Consider the following 12441-nt stretch of genomic DNA (forward strand, 5'->3'; position numbering starts at 1 on the left):
ACCGGGAGAGATAGAAAGGGAGAAAAACTTGAAACTCGAAATCTTATAAAAATGAATGCTTAAACTGTCTTTACATAGAATTGGGGGGGGGGGAATACTATTTGGGCAGGACAGGGCAATGAAGGTTAAGTGACTTGCCCAGGGTCACACAGCTAGTAAGCGTCAAGTGTCTGAGCCTGGATTTGAAATCAGGCACTCCTGAATCCACGGCCAGTGCTTTATCCACTGCGCCACCTAGCTGCCCCCATAAAATACTATTTTTTAAAAAGAGAGAAGTGTCATAAAGGTAATTAGTAGCAGAAGTGCAATTCAAACCCAGGTCCTCTGGCTCTATATATCTAGCCCTCTTTTCGCTGTGCCATTGTATAACTGTCTTCAATCACATGGGGAAAAGATTTGATTTATTGTACATGGTGCTGTTGGAAGACCTAAGCAGAATTTTCAGAGAAGCAGATTTCTACTCATTATAATGAAAAATGTCTAGCCAGTAGAGCTGTCCAGTAGTGAAATGGGCTATCTCCAAAGGCAGTGAGTTCCTCATGCCAGTCAATCTCAGTCAACAAGCCTTTAAGTGCTTACTATGGTGCTAGACACTGTACTGTTTGAGAAACAACAACAACAAGAAACATTCTAATTGGGAAGACAACATGTAAATAACTAGTTCTGTCTGAGATATCTACAGAGTAGAGTAAGGGTAATCTGAAAGGGAACAGCACCTGGGAGGTCTTCCCAGGCAGTGGATGATCATTCGTGAAAGATGTTTTTGAGGGAATTACTCTGGAGGCACAAGATAAACTCTGAAGTCCTTTCCACCTCTGAGATTCTCTATGAGTCTGTGATTCTACTACAATTGAGTCAATACTAGATGTTACTGGCTTAGGTGGCTGGGGGACAAAGGGAATATGAAATGTAGCCATGGCTGGCCGTAGTCAGTACAGTGGAAAGAGCTCTGGGATTCGAGGGATTTGAGGGCCCGGGGTTACAATCCCATCTCTCTTGGTCACTAACTATGTAACCTTAGACAAATTCATTCACCTCATTCGGGACTCAGTTTTCTCATCCACAAAATGAGGTGGTTGGACTAGTCTGCATGGTCCAGCTTTAGGTCTATGATCATAGGTCATATATTGATGATGCCAATCCCTAAGGAGAGTCCCCAGGAGCTTAACCTAAGGCCACGGGCCATCAGAACACTACTTCACTGCCACGGTACTGAAGAAAGAAGCCCACCTTCCATGATGACTTCCTCATTTGTTTTTTCTATGCTATCTTTCTGTCTCCTCCTCAGGTCTTGATTTCAGAAGGACTGGGACAGTTTGCTCAAGATCCCAAGTTCATCGAAGTCACAACCCAAGAACTTGCTGATGCCTGTGACATGACAATAGAGGAAATGGAGAACGCGGCTGACAATATCCTCAGTGGTGGCACCAAGCAGAGCCCCAATGGCAACTTGTTACCTTTTGTTAACTGCAGGGACCCGGGGCAGGACCAAGCAGGTGGTGAGGAGGAAGAGGCAATGCCCAACCCCGAATGTCGAAAGAGTGAGGAGGAACTCCAGGACAGCAGGGTTTACATCAGCAGCCTGTAGTTGCTGGGGTCGTCATGATTCGGGGTGTTTTTTTAATTTGTTTCAATGTTCCTAATAGGTTCGTTTCAGAAGTGCCTCACTGTTCTCGTGACCTGGAGTTAACCGGAACAGCGTTCTTCATTCATTTCTGTTGGGATGAGAGACAGAGTTGGGTGGTGATATGAGAGAGAGAGAGAGAAAGAGAGAGAGAGAGAGAGTTTTTCAGGGGAAAGAGAAGCCAACAACCCCAGTCCACAGGTGTAGAGTGGTGAGGAGGTGGAAGAATAAGGGAGGGAGGAGGAAGAGCACAGGTACCTGCCCCCTCCTTACTTCAGGCCCTAAACCAGAAAGTGACAGCTGCCTATTTGTGCACGAAGGATGATATCAGTTTCCTGTGGGCCACCCTCACCAAAAGGACCCTGCATCAAATGGGTGTCTTTCAACTTTGCTTGTAAAAAAAAAATCATTTTTGCACATATTCTGTATGAGCCTCACTGTCTCCATAGAGCCAGGGCCTAATGGATTTGGAAAAGGAAATGGCGGCATGACTTCTGCTGAAGATCCCAACATTTTGCCAAAGGGGGAGGAAGAAGAGGAAGAAAGAGATGGCAGGAGCTTTTAGGAGAGGGGAGCAGGAGGGTGGCAGGGGGAATGCCTAAAGAGGTACCACTGCAGCTACAAGCCAAGGCTCCCAGGTGGTTGGGCAGGCAGCTCTGGCCATGCCCACCCCTTCAGGTTGGGGTCACATTGCCTGCACAAACCACATAAAGCTCTGTGTTAATAGTGGTGCTGAGATGTTAAGGCTTATAGGGAGTTGGCACTGCCCGCCAATGTAGCTTACCTTACAAAGTAAGGTGGCACAGGGCTTCTGTAGAGTGCTCATTTGTTTTTGCCATTTTGATATTTTTCTTGGCAGCATGTTCCATTTTTAATTTTGATTTCTGAGGGTTCAGGGAGGAGGGAGAGTGTTTACAGGGCTTTTAAGCCACCCACCTTATCATTTTCACTTTGGCAAATGTAAATCAGGTTTGGTTTCATTGTATTATTTAAACAGTTGTGTTCTTGTTTATTTTTGGTGATGGTGGGAGGAGGGGTTCTTTTTCCCCATTGGAAATTCATTAGAAGCGGTTATAGGAGAGTTTTACCAACATTTGTGTATGCCCAAGACTTTATTATTTTTTTTCCTTTGGTAGTAACAGAAACCTGGGGGGTGGGGTGGGTGTTTTGTTCTATAATTTAAAGATAGTAGGCAGTGCACTCAATGTAATCTTGCACATATGAGTGCTTGAGTTGGGTTCATTTTCAATTGGATATGTTCATGGATGCCAGAGATAGAGGTATGTATGTGTGTGTGTTGATGTGCCTAATAGGTTGAGTTGGGTGATACTGCATAGGTGTGTATGTGTATGTATGCGTGCATGCATGTGCAGTTCTCCACTCTTTGGTTTAGCCCTACTGGGAGATCTGATTCTGGGGCCATTTGAATGCAAAAACAAACCGCTGTCTCTGTTTCTGAAAGGGAAATTAGTAACTCTCTGCATTTTCTGTTCCACAAGATATGCAAAAACAATGCAATAATATTAGTTTTAACTACAGTTGTGAGTCATGTTGGCATTAAAACTGTATAGAGATGAAAAATAACAACAGTAATTTAAGGGGGGAAAAACAACCCAAGAAAGAGTTTTGCTTCGATATATATTCCATGTGATGTTTTATTGCATTGATAATGTTTCTGTTGAAGAAACCGTAATACTTGAATTCAGGTCAGTTTCAGTATTTTTCAAATATTTTTTTAAAACTGAATTGCAATTGTGCCAAGCAAATATAATGAATTGAATTAAGTTTGTTTTCGAATTCACTTCTTGTATATTTGGCTGCATGTAAAGTAAACCATTTTGTATTTGGAGCGTGATAAGCTTTCCATGTGGACTCTTTAAATGCTTTTTTGCGTATAGTTGGGGAAGGGGAAAGACTTTTTTTAAAAAACCATGTACAATAAGCAAAAGCATTACTGGAGTAAGTAACTATTCTGCGGTTCTCAGCTGGATGGGTTGGAGATGACTGATTTTGCATATCTTGTTCTCCCTCTTCCCTCTCTCCTTCAAGAATGGTACAGTTAGATAGCTCAGTGCAGAACTTTGCTTTCAGAAACCAGGATCTTTTTCTTCTGGTATTCACATTCTCCAATCTGCTTGAATCCTCTCAATTGATGCTCTTCCTCTATCTAAGATAAGGACACATCCTTCATGCCTGAGGAAGTCTACTCGCTATAAGCCCAGCTTTCAATTCTATTTAGCTGAGTTAACATCAGCACCATTACCCACCCCACCCAAGGATGTGGCTAATGTCTCTTTCAATTCCCTCAGCAGTTTCCTGAGTATGCTGGGGAGCAGTTATTTAGTGCAGTTACTCTGAGGTCACCCTCCTCAAAAAAACTTATGGTAATACCTTGAGCAAGGCCTGGACTGTTGTCATTGCCCGAAGACTAAATTACTCTATCCCCACTCACATTCTGCATCAAAGAAGTATCCTGGACTAATTTATTCCACCAGGGAGTGACAGAAAGGACCTGTGGAGTTAGAGCAGGCAGTTTAGAATGTCTTTGGAAAAAGAGGTTATGTTAGAAGCATTTTATTCTATGCCCTTTGACATATGCCTGAAATGCATGTACTTTTATCTTCACATGTTTCCCAACACTTTTACCAGGTAGTAGGAAAGGGGCCAAATTAGGGAGTATGAGGTTGGATTCTTAAATCTCTTCTAGTCGCCAGTTTTCTTTCGGTCCTTCCTGTGAACAATGTGAGCTAGAAGTTAAAATTTGGAAAAGTTCATTCATTCTATGGAGAACATGAGTCTTCCTACCATGTAGGATTCGAAAAGGATCTGAAAAGAAGTAAGAAGAATCATTACCTCAGGAAGACATCCTGCTAGATAAAAATCTTCAGCTCAGTTTTTAGTCCAAAGTGGATTGGAAAAGGAAGTGAAGGGATGAGTGCTTCTATAGACTTGTCTTATTTAAGCTTTCTGGTTTGTTGGTCTTTTGAGATATCCTATGGCCACCACCCTGGAGTTGCCTTTATTGGGATCTCTGTTCTGATTAAGAGAGGAACTCATTAAGGCCTGAGGTACTTTCCATGCAATTGGTTCCTGGATTTAAAAAATGGAAATCTTAGAGTAATATGCTTATCTTTTCATGCTGTTTACTTTCTTCTGAAATTCTCAGCCACACAACTAACTCATAACATATTGCAGCATGAGACTATTAGGTTAACATTCATGTCAAATTATCCTGTGCATACACTCCCAAGTCTTCCCTAGAGTAAATGCTTTCAAGAAAACCAGAGAAACTCAATTCTGTACCCTACAAGGCAATGATGATAATAATAATGCCCAACCATATGTTTATTCTGCCCTAATGGTCAGAAAGTTCTTCCTTTCTAGATCAATGGGTCTTTAAATTGATTTCATGGTCTGCCAATCTTATACCAATCATGGTGGTTTGGTAAAATCTGAATACATCAAAAAGAAAACCAGAATGTTTCATTCTTCCCATGGCAGAATAGAAACCCTACTTGGATCCCAGGGACCAGATACCACCTTGCAGGGTACATTCACCAACCTTTTGCACATTCATCTGGGGTGACAGAAGCAAAGCAGCTAATGGTTGAAGACTTAAAGAAGTATATATTAGGTTCAGGAACTATATGTTCCATTTTTACTTGCCCATTGATATCTTTCAGAAGTAGACTGTTTTCTTTCTAGACATTGGTTTGTGGCCTACAGTGAAAAGAAAGACACATTATGAATCAAACAAAGTCTTGTAAGTTATCTCCCATAGCTAACCTTTTCTATAAGATTTCTTAGGACCAAAAGCAAAACTGAAATTCATTATTATCACTCAAGCTTCATTAATGAATATTTCCACAACTTGGATTATTCATTAGTCCTTGCTGCCATATACCCAGCTCTGTGGAAATAGTAAACATTCATTCTTTTCAGGGAACCAGGGTTCTTGTGATTCTGACCAAGGAGGAAGACTACCAAGATTCTGTCTTTTCTCCCCTCTCCTCACTTGTTTCCTATTTCATCAGATACTTAGGTTTCAAATATTGGCTTCTTCTCTGCAAGGTTGCTGCCATCCCATTACCTTAGGTCAGCCATCCTTTTCCACGAGTCCCCTAAGTGAGAATAAGAGAACAGGAAAAAAATCCATGTCCTTCTATCTTTGTGAAAAATGAAGAGCACACCATTCCATCCTTCAGTCAGTCAGCAAGTATTTATTAATCACCTATTGTGTGCAGAGCACTGTACTAGGCTCTAGGAGTGAGACAGTTTAAATTAGTCGTGGTCTCTGCCCTCAGTTTTAAAAGGCTGAGGGTTGTTTTTAAGGAGATTTCTGGCTAAATATTGTCTATCACTAGTAAGGACAGGATGGCAAAAATATGAACAGGCCAGTTTTAGCTTAGACTTAAGGCAGAGTTGTTGATAAGCAGCAGTTCAATCCTATAGTTACCTTCAGGCAGGTAATTAGAAGGGATGGCACTTCCATTCCTGGAAATACAGAGAAGAGAGATCAATGTTATCCTGGAGGTCCTTCTTAAATCAACAGTTTTATAACTACAGTATCCAAAGAAAAGCAGTAGAGGCACAAATGGGCTTTAGAGGCTATCGGGTGCAATCCCATTCTTTAAGGAAATTGTTTCTACTTAGAGATTTAACATACACAAAGCACTGAACCTGAACAAAGAGTCCCTATGTCCTTTAGGAAGGGGAAGAAGATGAAAGGGAAGGCCTCTAGCTACACCTGCTTTCTCAGTCTAATCACTACACAGAAACCGCTGGTATGGACTTACAAGAGCGTATAGTGTCTCCTTCGGGGAAGGGGGTGTGGGGAGGGGGAATAAGAAATTATTTCATTCTTAGCTTGTCCTTTCATCCTCTCAGCTAGATCATACAATTTAGAAGGAAACGGACATATTTCTATTGGGGTCACTATAAACTCCTCCTTTCCCCAGGCTGTCCTCTTCTTGCTATTGCTAGAGCATCTCCTTGCCCCCCACATCAGATGTATTTCTTTGTTTTTTCCCATCAGGAATGACAGGTAGGAAGAGAGCTTGAATTCACAGAATTTCTTGTCACTTCAGATTTGGTTATCCACCAGTTGCCTTTTTACTGACATATGGGGTAAAGGCAACATCATGTTATAACCAAGAGTTAAATTGCTTTCTGACTTCCCTATCCCCCTTGTTTCTTCCCTATCCCCCTTTTCCAACCCTCACATAGACTATGGACAGAGAGAGATAAAAGTAGTAGCCTATACGTGTTTTGCTTTGTTTTCTGATTTCCACTGCAACCTCTCCATAATGATATCACTGCCAACAACTAACCAATGACAAATGCATTTTTTAAAATATCTCTTGATGTTTTTCAAAGCAATGTTTCTTTACTCTGTTAAGATTAACACCAGCCTAGGAAATGGGTGGGTCTTCTGTGTTTGAGTTACTTCAAAAAACGTTTAAGCTACCAGTACATAGCACATCTATATACAAATGATCTCCTGCAGGACAAAACAGTGGGTCAAATGCTTAGCCATCACCCCAGATAGATTATTTTAATGGTCCTGCCAGGATAGATGCTGTATAAAGTGGCACACAGAGAAAACCAGAATTTTGAAACAACATAGGTTGGTCAAAATGAATAAATATTTATCTATATTGAGAAATTCTTGTGCTGCTAAAAAACAAGGTGATTTTTCTCACCTCATCTCTTAAGAGACCTGTGATTAATGGGAAATGAGGTGATCAAGAAGTCAAAGGCCAATGGGGTTTTCTGGTATATTTGGATGAGTTTTTTTATGTTTCTAAAAAAGTATGAGAATTGGATTTATTCAGACAGAGACCAATTCAACAATGGGAGCTGAGAGGAGTAGGATTTTCTGTGAAAATTCTATGCTCCTCTACTCTCCAGTAGGACATAGATGGCCCAACCATGAATGAAGTAAAAACTTGAAATATCATCTCAGCAAAACTAAACCCCTTCCTATGAGGGTCATATAATACTACCATTCTTCAAATCAGAATAGCTCAGCTTCCATAAGTCATCTAGATAGGGAAAGATAGCATTTAGCTGAGTGTGTCATTTTTTTTCTTTCTGATTCATCAACCAAAAATCAGGTATACAGCTCATATGCAGAAAAAATACATATTTCCATAGGGCCTTCTACATGGAACATATGCAGGTGTTACATGCGGACAACTTCTGTGAGAAGGAATATGCTAGCCAGTGAACAGATTCTTCGTAAGAGGTTTTCATGCCAGGGGAATGAATGTCTTTGGCATTTCTTTTCCTAATAATGGGAAAGGTCTTGGCAGTATAACAAGGAAGAAGGAGATTCAAAGGAATGAAGCAGCTGGGTGATGGGAAAAGCTGAAAACAGTCTGCTTTCACTCATCTTCAGGAGGTATTACTTGAGTTTTCACTCAGGCAAAAAGGAGGATAGACTCTGATCCGAAGAGATACAACAAATATTAGAGGGGAATTGATCACTGGATCCTATGGTACACCATTCACAAACTTCCCATTTTGAAAAGACTTCACCAAAGTTATAAAACTTGAGAATCAAGGGCAAACAGTCCTGTCTAAAGGGCTCCCTCAGAAAGTCATCTTCATTGAACTGAATGCTACAAACTCTTTTCACCATCTGCATTAACAAAGACTTTTCACCCCCAATCGTATTTTGTAGCTTCATTTCATTCCCTGTAGACTCAGACTCATACATCTTGGGATTTTCCCTAGCTCACCCTCTACAACTAGCTGCCCTTCCCAGAACAGGCGATGCTTTTCTCAAAGCTTCTTGGGAGGAAGATTCAATGGTCCACAGCACCACCCATATGACCATATTGGGAATTCATTCTTACTGGTGGGGCTATGCTGGTGGTGACTGAGAAAGAATCAAGAAAAAATGTATACTTTGCCTGGGATAGTAAAATAGGAGGGGGGTGGGACTTGGGGGGAGTCTTCCAGTTGGTCAAGCATCATATCATCTGTTACAAATGCTAGTCTTGTGACTTTGCTGTTTCATTTTAATATCACAGAGTTGCTGAACAAAACCTCCCTTTGGAATAAATGGCACCAGACTTACTCCTTACCGAATTTCCTAAGCCTTGACCAACCACTTTCTCCCCCCATGTCCATTCACACTCATGTCCCCAACCTCCCTTAACTCAGAGACATAACCAGTGCCTCTATTGTTACCACCAATCCATTACCAACTTCCACATACACCTTCACCCCATCCAGTCTCCATGATTTCACAGAAATGCTCCTGTAAATATTTCTGTACAGTTTGTCACTGTTATTAAAGCCTGTCATTTGGAGGCCTCGCCTGCCTCCCCTTCTCACCCTGTGTGAAAGGCAAAGGGAATCTGAAAAGGGCCAACCCTTTAAAGAAAGTTTCAGGGTCATCTCTGTGTGGGACACTATGTATATTCCTGTAAGATTGCATTTTTATCTAAGGAATGATGTTATTTAAAAAAAAAAACAAAAACCACAAAATTGCAAATAAATTTCTTAACAATATCTAGATTGGTTTAATTGTATCTTAATTACTTCATGCCCCTCTCATTCAACTCCTCTTTTACAGAGGAAACAACAATAAATAAATAAAACCAAATCTATGCCAAGGGAGGTGGGAAGAGGGGGAGGGGTAACATGGATCATTGGAATCCAATGACAACCCAATGTCAATAAACAGTTGCAGTGTCTTTTCCCATGAAACCTTGTCATTCTGCTTACAAGTAGCAAAATGAGTTTTTTTCTCTTTACCAATAGGACCAAAATCTAGTGAAGGTGCTAATAAGCAGGGAGTTGGCCAAAGGCTGACTGGGAGAAGAAGGAGAGAAAACAGAGGGCATTCATAAACGACAAAAATGGAAGGTTCTTCCTCAAACCTTCCATAATGACCTATCATATGCTCTAATCTAGTGTTAAGGGCTACAATTCTAGCTAAACTGTCTAAAATATCTAATGAGTGGTCGCCAATAAATTATAGGCTTTAGCAAGAGTTAGACTTTTAAGCATTTATTAAGGAAAATAAGAATTTGGTAAAGAGAGAGAGAAAGGCCTAGATTTCTATCTATTAAAGGGAGAGCGCATTTCTAGCTCCACTCTCCACCAGAGTCTCAAAGGAAAAAGAGCGAGACCGAGCGCCAGTCTCTTCCTTCCTCCTCCCACTAGCCCGCGTCACTTCCTGACGCCAAAGAAAAGACTCCTGGTCTTGCCCTCAAAGACCTTCGCTTCATGGGCGGAACTCTTCTACAGTAAGTCTCCAGCAGGTGGCGTCATTCTAAAGAATATAAAGTGGCTGAGATTAAGCTTCCATTCAATTACCGTCAAGAAGAAGAAAAACATATTGAGACATATAGAGATATTCTTTTTTCTTGATTCTAAGAAGGCCATAGAGCAGGTAAGCCCAATTGGTCGATTTTGGAGTCAAAAATGGGCAATGGCAGCCACAACCTGCCCCTCCCCAGTTCACTCTCAGTGTGTCCTGCCTTGCTGCCAATCCTCAATCTGCCACAATAATCTGAAGATTTGGGGGGAGAAAAAAAAACTTTTAATCTTTTCTCCACAAAAAAAAGTTTCCGAGAATCTTGGATTCTGTCAAGTCAATTCTTCATTTCAAGTCTTCCTGGCTGCATAGTTTAGTCTGAATTCTGGGGTAATTTCTACAGGACATAAATTAAATTTAAGGAGAATGAGGCCTGTATTTGGAGGTTGGCTATTCGGGTAGTAATTCAGGAGGCCAGAATGGCATGACTGGCTAGTTCCAGGAAAGACCTGAGGCTCTTACACCTAGAGGTTCTCCATTTAAAAAACAAAACAAAACAAAAAACTCTCTACATATGCCCAGCAGGATCAAAGTGCCTTTGATGTGGCTTGCTGCTTGGCAACCAAACCCAACCTCAATCTCAGTATTTTACCTTTCAAGGCTACTTTAATATCCATTTTCATCTGATTTCATCAGCATAAACATGTTGAACAACACAAGTGAAAACTAGAATTTGGCCCAGATGCTAAATCCTACCTAGAGGTGGCCCTCAATACAGATACACAGGTCTGCTAACCTGGGCAAATTCTCAGCTCTCCTTGAAAGAGAATTTTTTTTTTCTTCAGCTTTCATTAATTTAAGAAGAATACCAATCATAGCTCTCATTTCTCTTGTTAGTGACTTACAAAGTACTTTGCATACATTTATCTAATTTATCCTCACCAAAGGGAAAAAAAATCTTTATGAAGTGGGATGTATTGAGCTAATTTTGCAGATGAGTAAACTGAAGCACAGGACCTTTTAAATGGCTTACCCAAGGTCACAAATTCTGGGGCTTGAACCTAGGTTCTGATTCCAGAGCCCTTTCTACTTACACGAGAGGTTTCTACCCCTTGCTGGCTTGATTAGTTCCTCCTCACTTCGGTTCTGGTATTTATTCTCTGTTTCCTTCTGGTCCCCAAGGAGAAATGGATAAACTCAAGATCTGAAAGGTCAGGGAATTAGGATGTATGTGGCAGGTGTGAGGAGGAGTGAGGTGCTGGACTTATTGTCAGGAAGATCTGAGCTCAAATCTTGCCCCAGACACTTAACTAGCTCTGTGATCCAGGACAAGTCATTTAACCTCTCTGTTTCCTCATCTGTAAAAAGGGGATAAATAATAGCACCTACCTCACAGGGTTGTTGTGTGAATCAAATAATATGTTCAGAGATGTGCTATGTAATTATTAGTACCATTATTATTAAGTTATTATTAAAAAAGGGCTCTTTGTCCACACTTTTAGCTAACTTACCTGGCTGACTGCCTTGTTTGTATTAAACTATGTCAAAGGTCATGATGCTACGTTTACACACTAGTTGAACCGTTTTGGTTCTTTGAATTAACTGTGGTGACATTTTTTTCTACACAGCACAAGGGAATTTTTCATTAATAAGTATGAATAGTTAAATATTATTTCTAGATGGGCTGAGCAATTCCTAGTTTTGGGGGAGGAGCGGTCAGCTATTGTGATCAAGGGAAAGAAGAGAAGAGATGACTGTTATTTATGTCATTCCAAGTCAACCTTATCCTTGCCAGTGTAGCCTGGAAAATAGTTTTACAAAGCCTGCTGGTATTAGCAGATCTCAGAGTGAGGTCACTTCCAGTGACAAGAAACAGCTCATTCCTTTTTTTTTTTTTTTTTTAGTGAGGCAATGGGGGTTAAGTGACTTGCCCAGGGTCACACAGCTAGTAAGTGTTAAGTGTCTGAGGTCAGATTTGAACTCAGGTACTCCTGACTCCAGGGCCGGTGCTCTATCCACTGCGCCACCTAGCTGCCCCGAAACAGCTCATTCTACCGGAAAGACCTCTGGGCAAATCATTCTTCAAACCTATTACCTAGTGAGAGCCAACTGCCTCTCAATGACCTAGACTAAGGCAGGTGAGATTCTTCTCAAACACATACTCAAGCTCTAAGCCAAGCTCCCCTTCAAGTGCTCACAAAATGGAATTGGAGCCAATAGAAGCTCTTGCTTAGGAGTTTAGCTCTGAGACTTGAGAAAAGAAACACCCTAGTCTGAGAAACCTACAGCATTCACTACTAAATCCCAGGGTTTGCCTTTACTCTCTCTAATAGTACCCTTCCATTTCCACCCTCTGCCTCCTATGGAATCACAGGAGCTGAGACTTGAAAGCACCCTAGAAATTTTCTAGATCAGCCTCTTCATTTTACAAATGAGGAAACTGAGACCCAGAGAGAATAAATGATTTGTACAAGGTCTTGAGTTACACAAAGTGGCTGAGCTGGGAATATAACCCCACCTTCTGCTTTGAGTCCTTTCGAGAAAA

At 41.1% G+C, this 12441-nt stretch overlaps 1 protein-coding gene across 1 annotated transcript in view; it reads left to right on the forward strand.

Moving 5' to 3' along the window:
- The window catches only part of CACNA1C (calcium voltage-gated channel subunit alpha1 C), an 833272-nt gene extending 824161 nt beyond the window's left edge, over nucleotides 1-9111 (forward strand). The window contains 1 exon segment of the mRNA XM_043967623.1: nucleotides 1289-9111. Within this exon segment, the coding sequence (XP_043823558.1) occupies nucleotides 1289-1588 (300 nt within the window). The 3' untranslated portion in view covers nucleotides 1589-9111.
- The last annotated feature ends 3330 nt before the right edge of the window (nucleotides 9112-12441 follow it).

The sequence above is a fragment of the Dromiciops gliroides genome, chromosome 5, assembly GCF_019393635.1.
Source record: "Dromiciops gliroides isolate mDroGli1 chromosome 5, mDroGli1.pri, whole genome shotgun sequence".
NCBI classification, from domain to species: Eukaryota; Metazoa; Chordata; class Mammalia; order Microbiotheria; family Microbiotheriidae; genus Dromiciops; species Dromiciops gliroides.